At 37.6% G+C, this 26,998-nt stretch overlaps 2 protein-coding genes across 4 annotated transcripts in view; one reads left to right on the forward strand and one right to left on the reverse strand.

Annotated features, from left to right (window-relative positions):
* Positions 1–7,727, forward strand: part of LOC103462611 (AT-rich interactive domain-containing protein 3B) — a 62,297-nt gene extending 54,570 nt beyond the window's left edge. For 2 of the 3 annotated variants that reach the window (XM_008405509.3, XM_081605370.1), the window contains exons 7-9: positions 248–538; positions 2,482–2,574; positions 2,667–7,727. In XM_008405509.3, the coding sequence (XP_008403731.1) occupies positions 248–538; positions 2,482–2,574; positions 2,667–2,866 (584 nt within the window). In that variant the 3' untranslated portion in view covers positions 2,867–7,727. The remainder of the gene's footprint in view (positions 1–247; positions 539–2,481; positions 2,575–2,666) is intronic. The other variant, XM_008405510.3, reaches the window with a different exon arrangement.
* Positions 7,728–8,872: 1,145 nt separating this feature from the next.
* LOC103462612 (semaphorin-7A) lies at positions 8,873–26,617 on the reverse strand. Its single transcript, XM_008405511.3, has 14 exons — positions 26,138–26,617; positions 24,086–24,219; positions 23,927–23,971; positions 23,750–23,848; positions 23,427–23,511; positions 23,043–23,150; positions 22,141–22,283; positions 21,856–22,040; positions 21,196–21,298; positions 19,642–19,822; positions 17,556–17,671; positions 17,238–17,383; positions 14,976–15,058; positions 8,873–11,435 (listed from the first exon to the last, which is right to left on the reverse strand). The coding sequence occupies exons 1-14, from the start codon at positions 26,220–26,222 to the stop codon at positions 11,101–11,103; spliced, it is 1,848 nt and encodes a 615-aa protein (XP_008403733.2). The 5' UTR covers positions 26,223–26,617; the 3' UTR covers positions 8,873–11,100.
* Between the last annotated feature and the right edge of the window lie 381 nt (positions 26,618–26,998).

Genomic DNA, 26,998 nt, shown 5'->3' on the forward strand with positions numbered 1-26,998 from the left:
AGTCTTAAAGTCTGGATTCAATGAACTCGCTGACAATCTAAAAAAAGAAAAAAAAAAGAAAAGAAAGTAAAGCCATGATAAGCAGTATAAAAATAATAGCAAAAACTAAAAATAAAGAATCTGAAGCATCATTATATTCAGGATCACAAAGCAGCTGTTCAGATTGAATTGATTTCTGTTCCTGTTTCAGTTTTACAACATGATTGTTAAACACAGTTTTATGTACACTTGCTTTTTTTTTTTTTAGAAGACCTGACCCCTGCAATCATGGCTTCAAGACCTCCTCTTGCGCTGTCTCTGGGTCAGCAGCAGGTGGCCGGTTTGGCGAGAGCCGCCACCCTGGAGCAGCTCAGAGAAAAACTGGAGACCAGCGGGGGAGGAGAGGGGCCGGAGCGAAAGATGGCCCGCCTGGCAGAGGAGCAGCAGCGCCTCATGCAGCAGGCTTTCCAACATAACCTGCTGGCCATGGCATCCCAGATGCCCATGAATCTGCGCTTGGGAGCCCCCACCATCACCACCAGAGGTCAGCGCTGCCAAGGTTGTGAAAAATATTATTTCGAATTATGTAAATACTGACTATGTTTTTCCTGTGTTGATATAAGTTAATCAATCCCACAGTCTATCAAAAATTGGTTTGAAGGATTAATTCTTTCCTCCCTATTGCACCATTTCTATCAACAATAAAAAAAAAAAATCAATTTATTTAGTTTCAAGCGAGAATAATTTTACATTTACCATAATTAACATTGAAATATTCCAAGAATTAATTTACAAAATTGAGTCTACTTACTAATGATGTAATTTAAAATGGAAAAAGAGACACACAAACTGACGATGTTGATTTTACACTATCTGGTACCTATGGAAGCTAAAAGAGGACGTTAATGGCTGGGAGATTGAATTTCAACAATATTAATTAAACTGATTAAAGAACTAATAGTCATCAGTGGTTTGCCATCTTCTTAGGAGAGTAAAGAAACAAGCTTCAAAGCTTTGAACTTATGAACTTCTTCAGTCAGAGAGAGAGAGAGAAAAACGGGAAGAATTCAGAACAATTTAGAAACAAATTTGACCTGTGAGTTTCCAACACCAGAACTGATATGAATAGACTGAGGAACTGAACCCTTTTGGTTCAGAAGAGGCGTTTTGCTTCCTCAAAGCTAACATGTGTTTCTGCTCCACGGTTTCATCAGCTCTATTTCAATCTCAGATTCAGTTTTCATCCTCTGGTACTGGTAGCTCCTGCTACTGCTAACTTTTGGCTATTTCTGTGATGATATTGATTATATTATAACAATGACTCGCCTCACTATGTAAGAATTAGCATGTTGGCCACTAACATCTACAGTGTGGGAGTGAAGGGTAGTAAAAGTATATCTATCAAGCCAAAAATATTATTGGCATGAATTGGCAGAATTTGCTTGCATGGCATTGGAAAAAAAAATCCTAACCTTCCAAGCAGTTCTTTGCGATTGAACACACTGATTTTACCAAACCAAATGCAATTTGATATACTGTCCAGCTCCAGTCAAGTAAGTCAGTGAAAATAGTTTACATTTGAAAGATGTCCACATGTATGAGAGGCATTGACACATTTATTTTGAGCATAAGACCTGAAGGTCATTGTGACTTGACCTTAAAGGTCCGCCAGGATATTTGGAGGAAACTTGTAGAAAAATGGGCAAAATTGGTGAAAAGGTTGGCTTGTTGGGCTCAGACAGCAGGCAAATGTGACCCAAATGTGTGTTCTTTACCCATTTGTGACCCATATCTGACTTTTTCACGGCATACTGAACAACCCAATTCCCATGATTTTACCCCAAAAAATCTGATCTGTGCCATTTGATTACATATCCAACTGTTTTCAAAACATCTGCATGTCTCATTTTATCCATCTTTCATGTTATTGACATGATGCTATTTGTAAACCAGGATGTAAATAACAACTGAAAATGATAATTTATGAACTTACAAAAAACTCTGTGTCACTGAAGCGCATCATATTCCTGGCTACACATCCAGACAGACATCTCCAAAGAAGTTGCAGTCAAAAGGTTGTTACTTTACTTGTGCTTCCTTTTCATTAGTTTCCTTCGTGTTGTTGTCGTGTGATGATACCGACTGTTGGCTCCCGTTACTGAATAAACCTTAAAATTGATCCAAAAATGGCTCTTTCCATTATTACTTCTGTAAGCAGTGGGTTGTTCTGTGACATCAAAACAGCCCCTGCAGGTCGCGTTGGAGACATAAATTGTTTACACAGACATGTGATTGCATTTAATTAGTAGAATGGAAGGTGACTTAAAAAAAAAATCAAATTTCAGCAAAACATCAGAATTGAGCATCAACACATGGATTATGAACGTAACTGCAGTATTCACTACACTTCACAAAATTAGTTTGAAAAAATGTTGGGATTGAAGTGATAAGCATGTCCTGTGAACATATAATGGAATAATAAGTGCTTCTGTGTTTGTTTAGATGAGAAGCAGCAGGATATGTCTCTTAGCATCTCCACCAATGGGAATGCCAGCATCACTGTATCTGTGGAGGTTAACGGCACAATCTACTCTGGTGCGTATGAAAAAGATCATAACCTTTAAGTTGTACTTTTCTCTCCAGCAGTGATGAAAAACAGTCTGTGGAAATTCTTTGTTTTGATTCAGGAACCCTGTTTGCCCAGAAGTCCGGCGGGGCACCAGGGCCTGTTGTTGCTGCTAGTGCCGCCTCATCATCCCCTGCTGGACCCAGCTCAAGCTTTGGCTTCTCTGCTCCCCAGGCCCAGACCCTCAGCCCCACACCTTCCTCCACCTCCTCCTCCAAGGGCTCCGGCTCCGCCGAGCTGGCGCCCAGCGGTTCCCCCTAACTCGAGCTTTCCTTTGTACCCGCTCCCTAGGCCGCTGCTCCACGGCAAGGCCCCAGCATGAATATACAGTACAATGAGAAACCGATAAGAATAAGAAACTGTTGCACAACAAATACCTCAACAACCCTGTCAACCTTTTGGCTGTCCAATCATGAACATAGAGCCCCAGAATATCACATAAAACCCACTTCTCTGCGTTAAAGTCATCACACGCATAGATATACACAAATCAAAACACACATTATACACACTCATACACTTGTTAATCCTAGTGTACATGCTAAACACAATCAGCTCAGCCAAAACCCACTGACAGGCGTATTCACAACTGAACTTGAAAAGTTTTATTTTAGGACATTTTGTTGGTTTTGTTGCCATTTTGTTGTCTTTTTGATTTTTTTTTTTTTGTTTTGTTTAGAATGATTTTTGTTTTCAGTTTTTTCTCTTTTTACATACCTCAAATCAAGTAACCTGCAGTGGTGTCTTTACCTCAGGAGCTGTAGAATATTTAACCTGAATCAACTTTATTTTTGTATTCTGTTTAAACTTGTTGCAATCAGGGGAAGTCGGGTATCTCTCACCAACAGAACCTCATGTACAGCGCACTCACCTCACAGCAATAGGCCTCCAGCCCAGGCCACTCAGGTCTGTGACACACTGTAGCCTCGTGTTGAACTCAGACTGGTGAATGATAAAGATGATGCTGTAGATCAGCAGATTAAATACCTCATTTCACAACTACCCTCAGTAAAAGACCTTTACGAAGGTTGGAAGCACTAACCTATACAGGAGCATCTCAGTAAATTCAAGTATCTTTAAAAATGTAATTTAATTCAAGAAGGGAAATCCCCCGCCTCAGCGTTATGCATTTCAAGTGTTTGTATCTGTTAATGTAATGATTATGGCTTTCAGCAAATGCCAAAAAAAAAAACATATTTCAGTTTCTCAGAAAAAAAAAAAGAAAAAAAAGTATTGCATGTACAAATATAGACCTACCGAAAAATATGTCCACTCAATACCTAGTTGAAACTCCTTTCGCATGAATTACTCCCATCAATGCGACCTGACAGGGAGGTGATCAGCCTGCGGCTTGGCTGCTCTCCATTATTGGCTCCGGTGTCTCTCATCTTTTACGTAACGGCACCCCGGAGGGTCTCAGTGGAGTTCAGGTCAGGCCGGTTTGCTGGCCAGTCGAACGCAGTGATGCCGTGTTCATTAAGGCACATACTGGTACTTTTAACAATGTGAAAAGGTGCCAAGTCCTGCCAAGCTAAAATGTTTTGGTAGATGGCTTGTTCATGTCCTGAATAAGTCTTTGTGTGTCGGTGGATCTTACAGCCCTGACCAAGGCTGTAGTTCCCCAAGCTCTTAAATTGACTTTTTTTTCCCCCTTACTTCTGATCTTCCCTATGCTTAACCTTATACTGAAATTATGAGATCATGCCAGCTTCTTTACCAAGAGCTTTTGTGGCTTACTTTCATCCCCAAAAGGTTTTGTAATAGGCTTACAAAACGTATTATTATTAGTCTAGTTTCTAGTGCAAATACATTTAGTGTATTTGAAATGAGATAAAGCTAAGTTACCAGTAATTTTTCATCAAAATGTTGGAGTTGATTTAAGTAAATGATTCCTTTATATTCATATAAAAATCCTGTTTTCACTGGTAGATTATTTCACTTATAATGAGACATTTTTCCCTTGCTATAAGTGAAATTATCTGCATGTGGAACTAATAATTTATTATCAGTATTAAGTAATTATTTACTTAAAACAAGCCATGTGTCTTGATGAAAAGTTACTTTTAAGTCCTCTGCACTAAAAAGCTATAGAATTTATTTAACATTCTAATTATCTGAGGAACTGAATTTTTGGGTTTCATCCCTGCCACAATCATCAAAACTAACAGAAGTCAATACTTGAAATATATTGATTCTTTGTGTAAGAAATCTACATAATATAACTTTAACTTTTTGAATTGAGGCGCTGAAATAAATGAACTTTTTGAAAATATTTCTGTCTATTGAGATGCACTTTTAGTCCAGTTGCTCACAGACCTGTTTTTTTTTTTTAACGACTTAACGCACAAAGTTTGGGGGGGGAACAGCAGCTCTTGTCCACCAACAAGCCCAGTAGACCCTGAGCCCCCTGTCTCTAATCAGACCTACTGTGGCATTCCAAACCCAGCTACACGGTCCCATTTTGTCATCCCCCAACCCCGTATTTTGGTTTGCATCCTTCCACCTGAATGTCCAGTAGGACGGCGTCTTCATCCAGTAAGTAGTTCCCAGACCTCACACTGGCCTCTCTCTTCTGGAGGGCATCTCTCTCAGGAAGCAAAGTGACAACCGCAAGGAATCACTGATAATTTAAAGAAGATTCATTCGTGAAGAATGCACAAGACTACGTGACTGTTTCAGAAAAAAAAAAAAAAAAAAAAAAAAACGGAAAAGAAAATACCTCATTAGACTCTCTGAAAGCGAGAGCGACACTACATACCTCGGCTGTGAAGCCAAATCCTGCCTGAACTGAAACTGAGATGGATGTACTGACACACTGCGGGTGGGTTTTGGGGAGGAAAAAAAAAATGTAAGAGTTGGGAGGGGTTTGCTTTCTTTCTGCTGTATTTACTCATAAACCCTGTTTCATGCATTCTTTTTTTTCCTGCTATTTTTTTCCCAGCGGGTGGGATTTGGGGTGGGCGGGGCGGGGTGGAGGGATTTCGTCTAAGGGAAGTGATATATGCATTTTTTTTTTTTTTTTCAGGGAAGAGGAACAGAAATGTTCGTTCCTCACTGTTGTACAGATTTGCAGGATTGTGAGATTTGATTGCGAACAGAAGAATTGCAGTTAATTCTTTCTTGGCCGTTTTGAAATGAAATGCATGTGTACAATCATGTGACCAGTGTTAGAACACATTGATTTTCTGGTTATTGCACAGCTAGATACCAAAGACTAGTCCGGCTGGTCATCCTCGTACAATCCTGGTTGCACGTGCTGAGGTGCATCGAAAAACAGGTCCGACAGCCTGTTGAACTGCAAAACAAAGTCTCACCTAACCTTTTGCAACATAATCTTTGAGATATTTGTGAAAACTAAGGTCAGGTGAAGTGCAAATTCTGTCTTTCTCCACATATTAGGACATGCTTTCACTTCCTACTCACAATTTAAACTAGATTAAATTGAATCTGAACGTGTAACATGAAAGGATGGTCATACGCTGGCTGTGTAGGAGAGATTAAAGTGTTATACAGAACAAAAGCCAGGCCTAATGTCATCTTGCGCTTATTTAATCAGATATTTTTGGGGGCACTGAACTCACCACCTGTCTGCAAGCTCAGCCAATGCCCCACAGTTTCAGTTCCTCCCAGCCAAACACACTTCCTGGTGGTCCAGACACAGCTGGCATAAGACATGTTTTCCTTCAAGTTATTTTTTTTAAAATATAAAACATTACATAAGGTTTAAAAATAGATTTTCCAGCTTCTCCTGCATTGAATGTGAGGCCCAGTCTTGATGCTTGACTGTATCTTAGCCACTAAATGTGCGATCTAGCAGCTTTTGGTCACGCTGTTCATTTTACTTGGTCAAAAACAAACTCGTAAAGGAGGGAATCATAGATGCTGCCTTAATGTAGTTGCTGGTGAGATCTGGTCAGTGCAGGTTTCAGGCCGGTAACGTTGGGTGCGTTTATCACCTGCCGTTTGGATAGATGTTTTCCACCATTCATACTGTTACCAGATGAGTTTTGATATTTATTTGTATTGTTTTATTTGTCTTGGCTGAAATTGTTTAGCTAAATCATCTAAACTGCATAACTGAAACGTTTTTATTAAGTCCAAACTGTCGGTTTCATTTGCTTAGTTTTTGGTTTGTAATGGTTGTTTGATAGAGTAGCCTCACTGCCTTTGTATGTTTCTGTGTTTTGTGTGTGGGAGTGTGTGGAAGCAGGTTTAGTATATTATTCTGTGAGCATTATTGTAGTAACATTAAAGAGCCTGCAGATGGCGCCAATGTTCTATCTGCTAATTCCTAAAATGACGGTCAGCGTGTTGAAAATCGAGTCAGTTTGAAACTTTTCTTGAGGCTGGCACAGTTCTGGTTTACTGGCACAACCACAGTCCTGTCTGCTGCTCGAGGTCTGATCAGAGAGCGGGAAGTGTTGAGGGTTGGTTGGTTGGTCATTTCCGCATCTCCAGTGGGTTTAGTTGAGGCTTCCTGGCTGTGTGTGACGTGCCTGTCGTTCAACAGTACCTCAGGACGAAGCTGCATCGAGCGACGAGTACTGACGAAAGCTCCGGTCATGTTGCTTCTTTGGATTTTGAGTTGCTTTATGTTTTATTTCAGGCTTTCAGTCGTCACTAACTGCAAGGCGACGTCTCGTCACTCAGGAAGCTGTGAAGTTGGAAGTCTGAGGAACCTTTAGGTCTCTTTGATTTTTGGAATAAAATACACTTTTCGAATGTTTAAGGACTGGCCTAATCTGTGTTAAACAGGTGCATATGCAAGTGGTTATCAAATACCTCATTTATCAATTTTATGTTGTTTTGGCTTGTACAATGCTCCGTATATTAATTCAACTGTGGGGTTTGTGCATATTTTTGTACCGTTATAATTATTATTATGGACATGACGATAATATTACTGATATTATAGTTTTCTCTTTGATTATTAATGCAAACAAAAAATGGAACAAAACACAAGAATGCTTGTAAAAACTGGTTTGTGCTGATTGTATTTAAGAGGAGCACTTTTCCAAAGTGGTTTTCACACATTCAGTTTTGTTCATATTAGTTAATATAAAGATATGGTTCTCAGGGCTTTAAACTTGTATGTCATGATAAAGTTTTACTTTATATCGTATTTTTTGTGTGTCTGTTTCATTTCTTCTGAAATCACTAGACTTGTTTCTTTTTTTATAGATTATTTACACTTACTGCTGTTAACCAATTTCAGCTAAAGCTACATATCCATTTTTTTGTATTCGGGTGTCACGCAGAATATCGAGTCATGGGAAAAAGAAAGTACACCCTCGTAAAATCTGGGGTTATCCATAATAGGACATAATGTAAATCAAATCTGAATATATAATCTATATCTGTATATAAATTGGATGTGTTTTGTAAAGTGCCTTGAGGTGACATTTGTTGTGAATCGGCGCTATATAAATAAACTGAACTGAATTGAATTACGATCAAGACCTAGTCCCATATGCTGTGCAGTTTCATATGAAAAACGACAGATGTTTCAAAATGTTGGTCTATTTTATAGTAAAGACAGACCATTGTGTCCGGTATCGTTAATAAGAACAATACAGCATTAACATTTTAAAGAGAAAATGGTAGCATGAAAAACTTTTGTAAATTTCAGAAGACATTCAGATCACTTCACCAAAAATAGAACCTGCCTGTTTTGTTTTTAATTTAGTTTTTTTTTTTTTTTTTTTGTTTTTTTGTCGCTTCAGTCTTGGCAGCATTCTTTTGTAAAAAATGATTCTGTTGTATTTTTTATTTTTTTGGAAATCCAGGCCCTTTAAACAAACAAACTCAGAGGGGAGACACGCGGGACATTTTTGGCAATCAGAAGAAAAGCAATTGTTCTCTTTGGTTTTCCATTGGGGTAGCCTTGAAGGCTGTGCCAGATGTACAAGGCAATACAACACCATTAATTGCAGGAAGTACCTGAACTAACGGGGAATGCACCTGCATCCTGTACCTTTATATAGTACTTCTATTATTAAATGCATTTGAGTTTTGCCTTAGTACACTGCAAAGATTTAAGTAGGACATATTTGGGAAAAAACAAAAAAAGCTCACACAAATGGAAATCTGCAAAAATGTTACATTTATATTCAGTCACTCAGAGTCAATATTTTGTAGAGCCACCTGTCTTTCAATGCCAATCTTTTGGGTATTACTGAGACTTTTGCTTCTCTGATATTGTGTATCACAGAGGCAATTTAACTTGGAACAGAAAATTGTGAAGATTATTTATTGAATCAAAAACAGTTTGTTCATTAAGAAAATGTTTTATTAAGTAGGATTCATAAAAAACAATTATCAACAGAGTAACGATTAATGAATGAAAGTTTTCTTAAAATCTTACAATCACCCTGATTACTCTTCAAATGGTAGAAGCAAAGAAAATATCACAAGAAATGACTGAGATATTAAAAATATATTTTTTCTTATTTCTTTATAGAAGATTATACATCTTTTATACTCCAACACTAAAAAAATTCAAATATCTTTTTGACAAATAAACTGCAATATTCAGTGTTGGTCCAGCTATCTTACACTATGCATGAAAAATATATTTATAAACAACATTTCAAAAATAATGTACTTTTGAGTTCTCTAGAAAAAGTCCTTCAGTAATACAGAATGGCTCAAAGCGGTGGAATTCAAAGGTCATGGTCAATGAGGTAGTTCCAGCATAAGTGCATACGTGTCCCTATAGTTACTTATCGCACATGACATAAACCATATTTGTTTGTGAATGATTAAGACCACATGTTACCACAGATCATTTCCCTTGATGATGGGGTATGTAACGTTTACCAAACTTTTACATATGTGTACAATATGAAACAATCTGTGAAAAGATCGAGCCCCTCCACCTTCTGCCAGTGAACCAGTAAAAAGATGGAATGTAATTGCAAAGCGCTGTATTTTTCGTCCATTTATATACACTGCTCAAAAAAATAAAGGGAACACTTAAACAACACAATATAACTCCAAGTAAATCAAACTTCTGTGAAATCAAACTGTCCACTTAGGAAGCAACACTGATTGACAACGGGGACCCTCGTCGGGTCAATCAGTGTTGCTTCCTAAGTGGATAGTTTGATTTCACAGAAGTTTGATTTACTTGGAGTTATATTGTGTTGTTTAAGTGTTCCCTTTTTTTTGAGCAGTATATATAACTTTATAAGGCTTAGGTGCTACTGTGATATATTTTCAACATTGCATATTTCAAGAACATCACATATTTCCAACATGTCTAAATATACATTTCCAGTTGATTTCTGATAAAACTTTACGCAACTATTTGGAAATATGATTAAACACTGTAAAAAAAAGTCACTGAAAGACACTTAAAGATGTAAACAAAACAATATTAATGATCCTTTTAATGTTGGGTTTGTGATGACTGACTACGGGCTACAAATGAGTTTATTCTGAAACTAACTAAGCCCACCTGTAAAACACAAAAATGGATCTTTAATACTGATATAAATCCTGGATTATTTTGACTACAATCAGTGTTTCCCAGCTTTAAATACTAAAAACTACTTTCAACTTTCACTGTGATAATCATGCCCTTCACCTTCACCTTTAGTCACTTGCACATTCAGCTGAATCTGGCAGCTGTATGTGCATGCATGTTAGACCTAACATGCAGCTACGGCTGCGGGACCACACTCACCCTAATCCTGGTGCAGTTGTGTGAGGAATAGAAAGTGTGTGTTGGGCAGTTCCCCCAGAGCCAAATGACCTCATCAGATTTACTCAGGAGGATGATAACGTTGGGCCTTTCTGCACCTGCGTGGCTCTGCTGCTGTAGCATGTCATTAAATTTGTCTTGATTCAATAATGTGAGTTTACACTTCCCTCTCATAATCGCCCCAATCAGAATTTATCATCGCTTCAATCAAAAGGAATCTAATTGGTGATGGTAGGTTGCAGGTAAATGTAAATTAAATTAATTATTATTATTTTTTCCGACATTTCAGACTGCGTTTTGTGGCAAATGGATGTAGCATACTTCTTTTTTGTACTGAAAAGGGAAGTATGGACTTCTTATTTCAGAAAGTCTATTCTAGGAAGTCCAAGTATGGACTTACTTTTTCAGGAAGTCCATAAAAGCACCTGATCTGTAAATGGAAATCCTTTTACAGGTCCTTTTATAGACTTCCTGAAGCCCTTTTCCGGTTTTTAACAGATGTGCGTTGTTACATCAATAATGATCATCTTGAAATAAATGTCCATAACATTTTTTTAAAAATATCTAGTAAATAGCGTAAAGGAACATCTAAACATGAGAACAGTGCTGCTGCTCAAATAACTTTTGAGTCTGTTTCACATTCTTTCACCATGATTATTTTTTCTTTGTTTTTGCAACAATATTTTCACTTTGTCTAGCCTGTTTGACTACACCGACCTCAAGCTCTGATAGATCTTCTTCAAGATTTAATTTGCTGCAATTAAAGAAAAATGTGCTTAAAGGCTCAGGACTAAAACCAGACACTTTTGAAGACTGCTGCAATAAGGATCCAGACAGTTGGACCAAATATCTGGCCTGCAGATGAAGATCTCAGCTTGTACTGTGCCAGGACTTTTCGATAGCCCATTTCCTCAGACTCACATTTATACACTCCCTCTTGACTGGGAGTCATGCTGTCGATCAGCAGAAGACACTGGTCGTCCCTCGGGTTACAGGAACTGGAGCCTCCAGGAGTTTTCCAGGTATACTGGGCATGATGGGATGACACTGGACATCGCAGGAAGTAGCTGGACTCAGAGGGAACTGTCATGCTTTTCACTGAGTTGTCTACATGACTTTTGGTGCCTAAAAAACAAAAATATGAGTTCAGAATTTATTGCATCTTTGTTTCTAAAATGTGCCCTTGATAAATGTGTTATTTAACTTGGTGCTTGTGATCTAACATTCTCCTTCAAAACAGGAAGGATGAGATCGTTTTACTGACAGTGGAAAGAAAGTAATGTATTCACTTTGTTTTATCAGTCTGGTGTTTTGCACATTACAACAATACACTTACAAGAAATTTAACTGGAATTTCATTGGTAGACAAACACAAAGTAGCACATAATTGTGAAGTGAACTAAAAATGATAAAGTTGATCTTTTTTTTTCCAAATAAGAAGGTGAAAAGTGTATCAAAGAATACTTTAATAAAATAAGTATTTTATAGGACACCAGATATGTGTAAGCAGGTGCTCTGGTAAGACAAAAAAAAAAAAGTTTGGCGCTGCAGTGAAATGTGGTGGCATCATTCTGTGGTGTTTGTCATTGGATTTTATGCTCCACAGGTTTCTGCTATTCATACTATTTGCTTCTTTGCTTGTGGATTATAGCTGTCCTGATGTCATGTTTTTTTTTTTCTCTAGGTCATTTTCCATTTGTGTTTGTCATGTTTTATTTAAATAACATTATTTTAGTTTCAGTTAGTCTCTTGCTTATCTAGTTCTCATGCCTTCACTTCGTTACAAGCTGGTCATGAGAAGATAATTAGGGCTAAGCACGAGGCAATAGTGGAAGAAAAGTTGTTGGAAAGTGGAGAAGAGTTTTACAATTACACTATAAAGATAACCGTACACATGCAGCTGGAGTCGCAAAAGTGTGGTTGAAATTAAAACATATTCATGTGCTTAGACCTTTTTGATAATGTCTGAAAATTGATGTTCAAAGAGATACTTCCCAGTCTTTTTAAAGCAGTTTATGCTGCTTTAAACAGAAAAAAAGTAGAAAACTTCAGGTGCTACAGGTGCTACAGGTGCTACTTTCTGTAGTTTGTATGGACAAACTGTGTATTTGATGCAGTCAGAAGATTTTTTTTGTGCGTTTGTTTTTCGTGAGTAAAATATAACTTCTCTTTAGATACAATCAGAACTGTAACCTACGTAAAGTAATTCTGAGAAGCCTGTGGTTGCGTCGTTACTGGGAAATTAGGCCACTAAAGATTGGGCTTTTTACCAGATATGAAGTGTGCTATACACCGATAAGCCCTCGGGGCGTCGTCTGTCAGTGAACAGAACCACCCGTTGCAGCAGAAAAAATAGTTCCTTTTTTCTATTTAGATTTTTTTCTCATATTTCCTTTGTTTCTCTATGTTTCATGTTCTGGTTGACTAATTCTCCTGCTTTATTTTGACATTGATCTTCCTTCCTTTTGTCATCACCACCTTTAGTTTGAACATGTTTTTGTTAATTTCCCTAGAGAGCTGCTTTCTTCCAACTCTGGGACTTTGACTTCCAAATGAAAAAAAAAGTACTTTACTTTGAAAAGAGAGTCTACTAAGCAAAAGTATCTTACCTGATCAAATTCTCTTCACAATTTGATCAGTTTGATCCATGCACAAGCTTCTTTATGCCACAGTTATCACTGTTGCTCGTGAACCTTTTGCTCCCACATGTTTTCCTTGCATTAAACTTTCCAGTAATATGCTTGACTACAGTGTTTTTCTTAACACCCAGCTTTTCAGCAATGACCTATTGTAGCCTACCCTCCTGTCAAAAACCTTTGAGGATATTCTAAGTAGGTTAGATGAACCTTTGGTAAAACATAATATAACCTCAAAATATTGAGGAGCTGCAGAACCAAAATTGAGAACAGGTGTCAGGCTGTGGGAACCAAAGTTCTCTGAAAAATAAAAAGGAAACCCCAAAAAACTTAACCGAAGCCGGAAACAGCTAAAACAACTCAGAATGTGGAACGAGAAGGAATAGGATCTAAGTAAGAGCAATATAAAACCTGGGAAACTTAAAGAAATATTTTCATTGGATCTGATGTGTTTGGTAAGAACAACACCGGTTTAAGAAAAAAAACAGAGCTAATCCAAATATCTGGACATTTGTAAGTTGGTCAAATAAAAGCCGAATGGAAGGCATTTTTCTGGATGCTGAAATCAGCCGTAATAGGAAAATACAGGAAGCTCTCTTAGCACTAGAATCAGTTAGAGGATGTGAGATAAGGTTATCTCAGACAGCACACTTGAATAGTCATAGTCTAAACGGAGACCAAATATTTGTTGCACTTCAAATTTTTTTTCACAGGAGAACAAGATGTGACCAAGCCAACGATAATAGTTCCCTTAAGACAAAATAACAGTATTTACTAAAACAAAAACAGTAGTCCTGTTGTTAAAGACTTAAAGGGAAGTCTAGCACTGGTTAAAGTCAAAATCATAAGTACCAGAAACTTAATCTAATTTGCTATTTATCAGATTTGTTTTCACCTAGTGTGTTTCAGAGGAAACTGTCCAGCCGGGTAAATGACTCAAGCAAGCTGCGTAATAAATTCCTATCATCCCACTGTAGATAAACCAGTCCTGCATCTCTTGATAACAAGACCCCCACACTGACTGGGAGGTTTACATTATTTACTCATTTAATGAGCTACTTTCATCCTCAATCTTCATGAAAGTTCAAGAATGACTCAGCACAGGTTCAGAGCGGCCTTTTTTCCTCCAGGAAAATAAACATTTAGTTTTGGCTCCATGATAAAAAGGTTTTTTTTTTTTTTTCAGTTTCTGATGGTGATAAGAACGGCCTCTGAGGCTATACAGGATGGCCTCTGAGGCTATACAGAGGTTGTGGACAGCTTGTTATAAAGGAGGTGTTGCATAGCTAACTGCAGAGAGCCGACTGACCGAGTTGGTAGTTATGAGAGCTAAATAAAGAAAAGATTCTGCTATATTATACTAAAGTTCATTCCATTGATAGCAAGATGGATTATTTACAATGTCTACAAGTAGATATGCAGGATGTATACCAACACCAAACTGCTGTGGATTAGGAATAATGATGAATCACCTCCATGCCTGTTAATGCAGTAATTTAAGGGTCCCTGCCTGCATGTATCCATGAACTGTACAGTATATGATCAAACTATCAGCAGGACAATATCATGCAAAGTCATACTTTGCATAAATCAACTAAGTAGCTGATTCAGTGGAAGCTTTATATTCTCAACAAACAGAGGAAGTTGCTGATAAGTCAAATGACACAAGAACCAAAAAAAAAAATACAGAAGTCACAAGATAGATCACATCGTGAGTAAAACAGAACCCTTCATGACTTAATTAATTTCATTTTGGCTTGCTTTTGTTTATTGGTTAAAGAGCATCTGGTTAGAGCTTGGTATAAAAGGTAAAATAATTGTTTTCTGAATGTAAAACACAAGCAGGCATATTTCTGAAAAGCTCTAGTTTTTTTTATGTTTTGAAACAATAAAAATACTTTGAATGCATTGATGTTAGTTACCTCAGTCACCTTGAACCCAAAGCAAAGACCTGTTTCTTTATACATTTACACTTGACAGTCTTGATTTAAAATAAAACAGGTAAGTACACTCATAAATATGTCAGTACCTCCAGCTAAGCGTGGAAGTGGTGATGCTGGGTCTTCTGAGCAAATGCTATGGTTTCCGTGGACCACATCTTGACGTGCACCACTGCAAAACAGAAGTAACGTCAGTCAGTCATGCTACATGAAGTGCTTGCCATCTTTAAAAATGCAAATTGCATCTTAACTATACTTTACCGCTTGATCCCAAAGCGGAATTAAATCTGGTGTAACCCATATTAATTCAAAGAGTTAATAAGTTTCCCCTCACTGTCTTCTGTTAATTGCCCTTTGTCAGCCTTTCCTTGAGCCCACAAGCAGTCCGTGGCCTTAAACCAACTCAAGGCTGTGAATAAAGTTTTCATAATCAATCATCTAACACCCCTCGCTCTTAGCTTTCCTATCCAGAGCTTGCAACCTGTCACACTACATACTGTGTATGCAGATGCTGTTGTGTGGTTTCAGAGGGTCTCGTAAAATGGAAGAAAAAAAAAAAGACGGAAATGACTGCATTTCCCCTGCCTCTGCAACAATGCAGCAACTGCATTGTTACAGTTTTCACTTAGCTGTTCAAAGAGTAAGCAAATGTCTGTTGCTAACTAAACTAACTAACCAACTAACTAACCTGTTTATTGTTTGTATATGAGTCACATGCAGTCACATTTTGTGGGTAACTCCAAACTACCACATGATAAAAAAAAAAAGTTCCCTGTAGTAATATGACAGGAATTAACTTCATGTAATAAAAACTCCTTTGATAAAGAGTTGAACAAAGATTTTGTTGGATTTAGGCTTACAATTTGTTATAGTAGTAACAAAGACTGAAAAGTCATTTACTCTATCCAGTTAGCCGCTTCACTTCAGACTGACAGTATTTGATTTAACTGGACGACTTTGGGATGAACTGGATTTATCTGAACTGATTTTAGACAAAGTTGGATTCCATTGTTTATTTAATCATTAATGGACCCGTCTTCTACAGAATCTTGGAATTACATTTAAGGTTAATCTCTGTTTTGTAAATAACTGGAATGAATACATTCCTATAAAAAAAGATTGTAATTTTATCTTGATATAAAACGACAGTTTCACTTCCCCCACTCACACCTCCGTGGGAATGGTTAGACGGGGGAGAGGCATGAGGGAGTGGGTTTTCCCCTCAAAGGTGATGCACTATGAATCAAAATGATCTGTAAAACCCAGTTCTTTGTTAGTCATTTTTTGGAATTTAGGTAAACCACAATAACCGAGGCGCAACCTTGATTTAATATAAAGTTTGGCATAGTTTTCAGTTCTTCTACAGATAGTTCGCAGATCCCTATAAAACGTTTCTGCTCCCTACATTTTACGGAAACATGCAGAAAGTGAGAATCGTAGGAAATGCTATGACGTGTTACAGACAGGAGAAAGAGAAGCAAGTTGTTACTGTTCTACCATTTTGTGCACCTGATTTTATCATCGTTGGTGTTAAGTTCTGGTCAGAATTCAAAGCGGTGTGCAAATAAAGCTAAGATAAACTGCAACGTTTTTGTGCCTGCGCAGTCTGCTACACTGCAATCTGACCAATAAGCTTCAGCATTGGTACAGAGTTAAGCAGCAAAATGGTTCACAAAAAGACAATTGTTACAACTGGCTAGATAAGAAACATAAAATGTCATCAGATTCACCTACTTGTTATACGTGTATGCACCATGAAACGAAATTCTGCTGAATGATTTTTATATATTTATATAATCAACACTGATATTGAAGTATTACACAGTGTCAAAGAACTGCTCTACAAAGAACGTGAACTTCCTTCAGTAGGTGCAGCTTTTTTTTATAACTCATGTAGCAGATGATCCAATTGCAAAATAAGTATCCAGTGATAACTCTGCAGGCTGGGGCAGATCTGACTGCCGTGTCTTTCATCACCATGGATATGTGTCACAAGGTTTAGTCACTATACAAGCAACACTTTGTGGCAATGGACACTGACAAAGTGGAAGAACTGCTAATTATCCTTTGAATTAAGGATAAAATATACAAAATAATAGGATTCAAACTCTTGATGGCACATGTGTACATAATCCTCAAGTATTCTATCTGACCTATTCCTTTTTTTAACCAGATAATAATAGTGATCAAGTTAATTTTTGGAAAAATACTTTTGTTTTTAGGTAACAAACTTAGTTAAAGTTTTACTGTTCTGCTAGAGAGTCTGTGAGGTGTCGATAAGCCTCTATGTTGGATCATTTTTTACTCCAAAAGACAGAGATCGGTGGTGGTTTGAAGCCTTGAGATCTTACCTCGTCTCAGAGGTGCATTGTTTGTTTTTCCAGCCGCAGTATGGATCTCTGGACAGAACACAGTCCGGACAGTTTTTCCCATACTGGCCACAGTTTCCCACGTCAATTTGGACCAGCTCAGTTTGTGAGTTCACGTACAGCTTTTTCTGTAACAAAGGTTCACCAACGTTTTTATTATCAAAAAAACAACCTTTTTAAAGCACTTTTTTTTCATAATTCTTCCAAACATGTAATAATAGTTAAATAAAATCATTCTAAACACTAAGTCATACTTTTGTGTGGGTGGATCAGTCATGTAGGTGTTCACTTGTTACTCACAGTAAAGGGGTTAAGGACAAAGTTGAGGATGTGGGCTGAGTAGTTAAAAGGTTGATACTCAGCGATGATGAAAGAATGACTTTCCAACTGTAATGCCTTGTGAATCGCACCGTTACCTGGTTAAAGGGCACAAGACAAAGGGAAGATGATGACACACACCTGCCTTCACACCCAGACGTCTTTTGTCCCCTACGGGTGTAAATGAATCTTAACTTTTGACTTCAATGTTCTGCAACACTTCCCAGACAAGAAATTTGGAAACAATCATAGGTAAACACACAGCTACATCAAATCAATTATTGTGTCATTTAAAAAAAATAACCTGAGGCAACCAAAGTGATGTACACGTCTTGAAGAACAACCTATTTATTGGTAGGCAGCAGTAATAGAAGAAACTGGACAAAATAAATGAATATACAGCCTATTGGGCTCATTAATCAGATTAAAAGTAAAATTTTTGAAAATAGCCTTTAGCAGTTTGTAAACACACTTTACATTTATGTTTTTCTTTTTTTGTTGGTATGATATAATATTTGAGCTTAAAATATTGTGTTCTTATTAGCTGGAAATACAAATGTAGGGTTCTGTGCTAAGAATAGAATAATCTTGTGTTAATACCCAGTAAAGCTATTTTTTACTTATCGTGGTGAGTCAGGCACCATTTTTGGTCAACTTCACAACGATGTCAAAATTTTCACTGCATATATTTGACCTCCAGGAAGTTACACATGCATATTTTTGAATCATCTGATAACAGAGCCCAAAGAAAACATACACTGTGAGGCAAATACGTGTTAGATCCTTGTCCCAAAAGAACCAGTCTGCTTTTTTAATAATCATTTAATGCTAATGTAAAGTAAGAATATTATCCAAAAATCCATAAAACCAAAATTACATAAAACAAATTAATTTGTATGTTACTAAAAAACATAAATGAGTACTTTACACAATAAATGTCCACCTCTAATACAAATCAATCAAGTTTGCAGGTGAACATATAAATAACTAAGAAAAGGCATGATACAAAATGCCATGGTCAAAAGAGACCAAAATCAATTTGTTTTTTATCGCCTTGGCTCTCTGAGTTTAGCTGAGAAATGCTGGATGTAGCACCGTCTGAACAATCAAGCCCAGAGGAGGAAGCATCATGCTTTGGATTATTCAGGACAACTTCACTGCCATTCGCCCAAACATCTTACTTGAGAATCGTATTCCCTCTGCTGATCAAAACATATCCAAAGTAGTGACCTCATGTAGTCACATGGAAAACTCTTACAGAAAAGCCCAGACAGAGCTGAAGCTTTAAGTGGCAAAACATTTAGATAGGCTTTCTAGAGGAGTCACCAATGATCCCTCCTGACAAGGAAAGAACCAGGCAGCAAATGTATTTGCCAACAAGCTCATGCATTGATAGAGAAGCATGTGCTTATTTATCTCAGTCACATGCAAAACTATTACCATGCAATGTTTTTTTCCCGGACTTTTTGTTGACTCGCTTTCCTTCCCCGTAACAATGAAATCACCATGGGAATAAGAGACTGACTGTTTTTTTAACAGTGAGCAGGCTTGTAAAAATCAGTTGGGAGTCTAATGATTTTCCCTATGGTAAAATAAAAAAAAAAAAAACTAATCCCTGAGAGAGTTAGTGATGCATGTTGAATTAGCTTTAGGTCCTACATTAGATCATCTCAGAAGCACAAGTTTCTCTGCTGTTTTAAAAAAAACCTGATGTGTGAGCAACAAGGGGAAGAGGTCAAATATATACTTGCTAACACAATACAAGTTATAATTAAGCTTTCAAGGCATGACCGTAAATCTAAAACTAAACAGAAAACTTCCAAGATGTAAGAAAAAAAATTTTCAACTAAGATGAAATTAGATCAGCTAATACAGCAAGCCGCCCATTTAGTCGCACCAGAAGCCTGGCTTCAGTTTCCAGAGGTCATTTTTCATTCAGCTCAGCCTAACTCTACAATGGCTTGACTCCTCTGTACTTTTTGAACTTACAAATGTTTATCTGAACATTCTTAAGGTTGCTTGAAAACTTCCGGTCATTTCGTAACTAGTTTCGGGAACTTGCACTCACTTAGAGAGAGAAACATAACTGCGTGTTGATTCCCTGGGGAAGCATCAACAAAGATTCGGGTGTAGTTGTGATGGTTGAGGAGAACTGGGTCCATCCTGGGCTTCACCCACTCCTTCATCTCCAAAACCTTTTCGACTCTCCCCAGGATGTTAGTAGAAAGCTTGGTGCTGTCACGAACACACTGAAGGCACAAAGTTCATACGTTAGAAAAATTCTGTATTAATTTGTTGCTAATTAAGACGTGACCCCCTGAGGTGCTGTTAAGCTTTTTTACCGATAGACTGATTTACAATTTAAAACACAATAACTTGTACAGAGAAGGTGTCACAGGAAAGGAAATCTTCCCAGTTTAATATGAAACTTGAAGTAATTTCAACTCAATATGATGCAAACATGGAATAATTTCTAGAGAATAGCGCTGTATCTAAATAAATAGTAAATAAGAACATCATAAACTACTGACCTCATTTATTACACAGAGTGATGTAATTCTGTCATTTATTGTGGTAATTTTGGTAATGATGGCTTTTAGCTAATAAAAATCCAAAATTAAGCATGCCAGAAAATTTGAACATTACAAAACACTACTAAAAAAAGGAAGCATGGCTTGCTCCAAGATTTACTGGAAGATGGTTGCACTGACTTGGGACTTCATAAAGTGGAATGAAACATTTGCTTTCATCTGAAAAGTGAACTTTAGGCCTGAGAAAGAGTCAAATCCTTTTTCTGCTTAGTCAAGATCAGATGCTTCGGACATTGTCTCTGGTTCCATAGTAGAGTTAACTCAACTATCAACATCAGTTCCAAGCAATGAAATTAAAGTTCTGAACTGATGTGTTCATGACTAGTTGGTATGTGTCCAACTATGACCTGAATACGTATCATGATGTATGAGGACAGCTGTATCCTGTATTCAAGACACAGCTGTGTCACCTCACAGCCGTCCTGAATACAGCTGTGTCACCTCACAGCTGTCCTGAATACAGCTGTGTCACCTCACAGCTGTCCTGAATACAGCTGTGTCACCTCACAGCTGTCCTGAATACAGCTGTGTGGTGGTTTTTGAAGCAGTGGCTCTAGCTGTAGTTCAATAGCTTAAGAATTTCCCTCAAACACCTAAAACAGGCCTCACTTTTCAATCCTCTCAAGTCAGCAGTTATCCCTTTTGCTGGTGCACATTTTCTAACATGTTTCCTTGTCTGCCAATATGTGTGGCAACAATATCCTGAATGGCCAGCTTCTTGAGCAATAACCATCTGCAGCTTGAACTACTTAACGTAGTTCAAGTTGTGTCAGTGACCATCTGCTGGACAAGTGTCAAGTCATCGGTTTTCTAGGACATAAGACACTATTTTAGCTTTAAAAATCCCTTTTAAACATTTTCAGACATAAATAAACACTTAAAATAAATCACTCTATATGTAATGGAGCAAGTGTCACTTTTTGAATTTAATTATCAAAGCAATTTAACTTTTGACATTATTCTGAGTTCTTCAGAGATGCCTGCACACCAAATGGAGCATTTCCTATTACAAATTAGTTTCACTTGTATACCTTTTTCCTGCCCTCTTCGTTCTGGTCTGAATCAATAAAGGGAGATCTGGTGAAAACGTTTTGGATGTCTCCTATTGTGTAGATGCACACAGCACTCATGCCCCTGCATAAAGAAATGACAGTCAGCAGAGTTTCACAGAGACACTGTTGCAAAAAGAAGTGGCTCTTGGGTTAAAAAAGATTGCAGACCTGAAAGTGGTTAAGAAACATTGTGAAAAGTCAACTGCACAAAATGGAGCAAGTGTTAGCAATGGCCATGTTGACAGCTTTGCAAAAACCAAAGCACAGAGATCACATAGAGTACTCCTCTTACTTTACCTCAGAATTTATATTGCACATGTCCTTTTGCACAATGTTTGCATACACTTGTGCCTTGTTTGCTCATGACTGCACATGATTCTTGCAAATGTTCATCATGCAAACAACAGCTGACAAGTCTTTCTGGTTATACCACAAGTGCTACTTTTTCAAATAGTGCTAGAGAAACGCTCCAGGCAGCCCAGAGCTTTAGCAAACAGCACATTATTTAATTTAAGTTCATGTCAAAACATGAACAACTTCAATTTAATGTAACATTTTACTGAGCTTTGGTTTCAGTCAATATAACAATAAGACAGTTTCATTTTTCAATGTGACTTTTCTTGCACATTGACATCTTACCATTCATTTCTGAACAGTGCATAAACTCTGGTGTCCTTCCAACGGTCTGAATGTACAGTAGCCACATCCACCAGCTCAAAGAAATGCTGTTTGTTGTCCACTGTATTGTGACCACAGTAGAGCCTTGCATTCATCAGAGATGTCCAGCTAAACTGCAGGTTGTTCTTGGGACCCCCCATATCAGCCTGGAAACAGCCACCAGATGCATGACCAATCATCCTGATCCAGATTTCGATTAGCATAAGCAGTGAATCTGATTACATTTTCTCATTTTAAGTATCTTACCATGCAAACCTGGCTGACAAAGGGGAGCCACATGTTAGAGTCCGGGCTTGTGTCTTTGTTTTTCTGCTTATAAAAAGAATAAACTTTGTTCTGCAATGGCTCTTCTTGTCTTTTGCTCAGAACCAATCCCAAATAGTACTGCTCTACAGACAGAAAAACAAAATAACGTAGAATGTGATTAGATAAAACAAAGATGGTCAATAAGTCACCAAATTGAATGCGATTTAATGGGATTTTTATGTGACCGCCCAACATAGAACATTGACCATAACTGTGATTTTGGGATCCTTTTTCTAAAGCGAACAGATCAGACTGCATCTCCCAGCATTCATAGTGCTGGAAGCCATTTTGCTGATGTCAAAACACCTTTATAAACTCAGGTAAGCAGATGTGAGGCATCTGCTCAAGAACTCTAACAGATTTGCACATCTACAGGCTGAATATTGTTCCCATTCTTGTGTGGAAAGTAGCTTAAGGTCAATTCAGATTAGATGATAAGCATTTGTGAAAAAAAAAAAAAAACATTTCAAGTTTCCGCAACTGATTCACAGTTGAATTTAGGTTAGAACTTTGACTGGACCATTCCAACACATGAATATGATTTGATCTAAATAATTCCTGGACTGGTTGTAGGTTTAGGATCCTTGTTCTACTGGAGGATGAACATCAGCCTCGGTCTCCTCCTTTAACTTTCTCCACATCGCCTACAGTTTTCCTTCATCTTCTTGATACTCTTTTTTGTTTAACAAATGTTCTCCAACAGGTCTTTATAAAACAGTTGGATTCATTTTGAGATACAATTAAACACCATAAATACTCTGTGTATTTACTAATATTGCAGATGTAATGTTCAAAAATACGTAATGTTAAAGGGCTAAAAAAAAAAAAAAAAGAGTAAATACCGTTCCCATGATTGACTGGTCTCACTCTTTTACTTCCAAACTTGTGGATGCCAACATTCTCATGAGCCCCAGAGGACGTAAGGTAGAGATCTGTTTTTTCATCAGTTTCTGAAACAGAACAGGTGCACATTATAGGTCAGATTCAAATTTGAGGTTCCATCTGACAAATACCACATAGAGTAGAAGCAAAGCAAAAGAGAATACCATTAGATCCAAGCTGACAGAATCAAATAATAGCACAGACATTGAAGAAATACAGCTCCTATAAGGATGAGGAGAGTAAATGTACCTGTGAGAATTTAAATCAGACAGGATGAGAAAACACATAAAGCAAAAAGCAGAAACAGCTGAGCAAAACAAAAAAGTCTGTAAAAATAAACTCACCATCAAGAGCAGACTTTTCACCTTCCTTAATGTTAAAATTGTTAATATTGTCAATTTTATCACATGTGAGTGACCCTGATGAATCCTGTAAAAAAAAGAGGAATAACAAATCAATCTTGCAACACAATGTGATTTAACAATAAAAAATCTTGCATCCCCCCAGTAGTTTGAAACAAAAAACAGGAACATTTCCTTTTTTTACTTGTCTTGATGAAATTGTTTTATAATTAGCCGAGCTATTGTCTTCTTAGCATCATGTGAAGTGCAACACAACTTGTTCTGCGAAACTATCAGTTCTTGTTAACACTTCTGCAGTTTCCTACCAGGTCACAGCAATCTGAAGTCCTGTCTTTGGTCGCACTTGTACAAACAAACAGCGGCTTTCCTTTTTCCCTCTGATGAACCACTGCAATTTTGCAGCCCTGGGTGACAAGAGAAAATTTTTCTTTATGCCTGGATAGATTAACTTCTGGTGAATCTAATGACTTTATGATGCTCACATCGCTGGGGCAATCCTCCCACTGGACCTCTGTGTCTTTAGCAACCTGTGAAAGACAATATAGGACTTTTATTTTGCTTCTAAACTAATCTTACTAATAGAATAGCTCTGGAATGGCTGAAGTTTCTCAGTTTTATTCAGATGTAAATGTAATAACTACCTTCCCGGTGTTATCAAAGTTGTAGAAAGCCAGACGGGTCTTTTCAACAGATGTAACATTAGCCGACCGTTCTCCGAAGAGAATCTGAACAGGCACATTTTGTTGACGCAATGGAAACCTTTTAACTGGAGCCTCTGCAAATAAGGGCAAGTTGAGGAAATATCAGCCTCGCTATATATCGACATCTGCAACCAAAGTGATCTGCTGTTGTATTTTCCTGTTTGATCAAAACATGTTACAAAATTTAACAAGGAGTCCTGAAACTAATCACACATCAAGCTTTTAATGTGGAATGAATACAGATATTCTGTTACATCCTTAACTGAATATATGTTAAGGATATTCTGTTAAGGATATCCTTAACATATATTCTATTAAGGATTTAATAATAAAGCAGCTGCCTAATTGCTCACATCTGCTGATAATTTCCCACCTCTGACTATTCGGTTTATATCTGATATATACACACATACATCATCATCACATTTGTTGCTACACACTATAGATAGCTGTACACGACTAATCTTTTAAGGTATTATGGGAAATCGTCTTTCACCAGAAACCATGTGATCATACCACAATCACAGGTTGTTAAACATATGACACACATTTTATTTTGACTGAATTACCAACAATATTATTGCAAACATTATCTGCTTCTATGACGTTCACTTCGCATTCACCGATTATGTTTTGGTGGAAATATCCACACCAGCCTGCACACGCCATCGCTATGATGAAACATGGTGATGGCAGCATCATGCTGTGTGAATGCCTTTCGTCAGTACCATACCATACCAACTTTATTTATAAGCACTTTAAAACAACCACAGCTGATACAAAGTGCTGTGCATTAAAGCACAACATAACAATAAAAAATACAACAAATAAAAACTCTTACAGATTAAAAACAAAAATAAAATGTAAAACTAGATCCCGCTGGTGTTGAAAGCCAAGTAAAATACATGGGTTTGAAGACGAGCTTTAAAAGTGGACAGTGAAGGGGCCTCTCTAATCTGCAAAGGCAAGTCGTTCCATAACTTAGGACCCATGACTGAGAAAGTAGAGCGAGGCAAGCAGGTGAGCGCTGATAAATATGGAAGAAGCTAAAGAGAAGGCAGAAATCCTGCAAAGGTGGCAAAATAATTGGGACTGACGCGGTTATTCACCTTCCAACAAGATTATCTGAAATTTGATGTTCAAAAATGGGGTCTTTTCCAATCTTATTGGGTTTGAGCTCATTTTCAAAGAAAAATGGGCAGACATGACTGTGTTCAGATGGGCAAGGCTGGTTAGCAAAGCTGTTATTCCTGTTCTGCTTCTAATGTACCAGAATGGTGATTACTATTTAATGAATGTTATTTTTTGCATAGATAAACCACCGTTTTCCCTACACATTACTGTTATGCACTACTTTGTCTATCACACCATATCCCCTTAAAATCTCCATAAACACATCAAAATATGGACATTTTATTTGTTAAACTCAAGACCGACAACTACCCTCCCTTGTTAACTTAGTACTTCAGAGTAGAACAACATTTAACTGAAAAGATCTACACCCTCACAAGCCACAGAGATAAACTCAAGATTAAAGTCTTTGCTCTTGAACACAGGAGATTAAGTTCAGAACTCTCTTCTGGGATCGGTCTGAAAAAAAAAACTATCATGATACGGTTCATTTAAGGGGTGTGCCACACTGCCACCCATTTACAGGCAATTATCAACATAATATTGTATTGTAGCTGTAGACTATTGTATATATAGTATATATTGCAATATGGTGCCATCATTACAGTACGATTTTAAATATGTATAGCGCCTGCTGTCTTTCTTTACAGCAGGCTCAGGGCTCAGTGGAAAGAGTAGTCTTCCAATCCTAAAGTTATGAGATCGATTCCAGTTTCCTCCTGTCAATTGCAATGTTTGTATAGTTCGTATCGTTCACCTTCTGACGGTAGTGAACAACCTGCCATCGTGTGAACGGCTGATGTGAGTAGATAACTTGGTCTATTTACGCGATAAAAAGACAAAAATAGAAACACGTCTTACCTTCGTATTTGAACACCATCCTCGGTGAATGTGAGTTCGCTTCATTTAAACAATAAGCGAAAATTAGCAGCAGTAAGGTGAACATTTTTGTCAAAGCAATTAAGTCAATAAACAGCCGTCCGCGTCTCACCCTCGAATTAACTGAGGTGGGAGGGGTTGTCAAAAACCCACGAGTCCAAGCTCCAGTAAGATAAGAGTTAATTTAGACTTCAACACAAAACCACTATCAGTTCAACTGCATTTATTTATTTTCTTAATAAACTGTGGTCATTTACAATAAAAGTAATATCCTTTCGAGGGCAAACAAATTGTAAGGTTCACGAGACACATTTCAAATTAGGAACAGACTCTTCCCCGGATTAAAACATTGGTCAATTTCTGCCATCTAGTGGCAATTGGAAGTTTAGCAGACAGACTCTACTTAACGGACTTAACAATTAATCTCTGAAAGTGAATGAATTGGCACTCCTCAGAAACGGTCATGTTCAATGACTGGCCCTGATATCAGTGGGGGTTTTTTTAACATCACTGATTTATCGCACAAAATTGACAAAAAATACATTTTGCAGGAGAGTGAATAAAGGTCAAATAGGAGAGGAGGAAAAAGAGAGAGACCGACAGGAAGGGAGGAGAAGGAAGGAGGAGGACAGGCCAGGAAAATGCGTCGGTTTGGACGGCTCTGCCAGCTCCTCTCAAACCTCCCACCAGGAAGGATGGAGGATCCCTCTCTCTGTCACTCTTTTTTGGAATCACGCATTCATCTCAGTCTGTTTTAAGCTTTAAAACACTGAACAATTGAACTATTTTGTACCTAAGCTGATGTGTTTGTTTTTAGAGGTACTACCTGCAAATTGGAACATG

This window comes from Poecilia reticulata, chromosome 3 (genome assembly GCF_904066995.2).
Source record: "Poecilia reticulata chromosome 3, P_reticulata-male-v2, whole genome shotgun sequence".
NCBI classification, from domain to species: domain Eukaryota; kingdom Metazoa; phylum Chordata; class Actinopteri; order Cyprinodontiformes; family Poeciliidae; genus Poecilia; species Poecilia reticulata.

What these genes read in the sequence shown, in the direction of transcription:
- LOC103462612 (XM_008405511.3), bottom strand. Translation starts at nt 26,222, where the DNA reads ATGTTCACCTTACTGCTGCTAATTTTCGCTTATTGTTTAAATGAAGCG. An exon ending in ACCAGTCAATCATGGGAACG is followed by an intron (nt 22,284 to 23,042) that starts GTATTTACTCTT and finishes TTCTGTCTGTAG; the next exon opens with AGCAGTACTATTTGGGATTG. An exon ending in CAATGCACCTCTGAGACGAG is followed by an intron (nt 15,059 to 17,237) that starts GTAAGATCTCAA and finishes TCTGTTTTGCAG; the next exon opens with TGGTGCACGTCAAGATGTGG.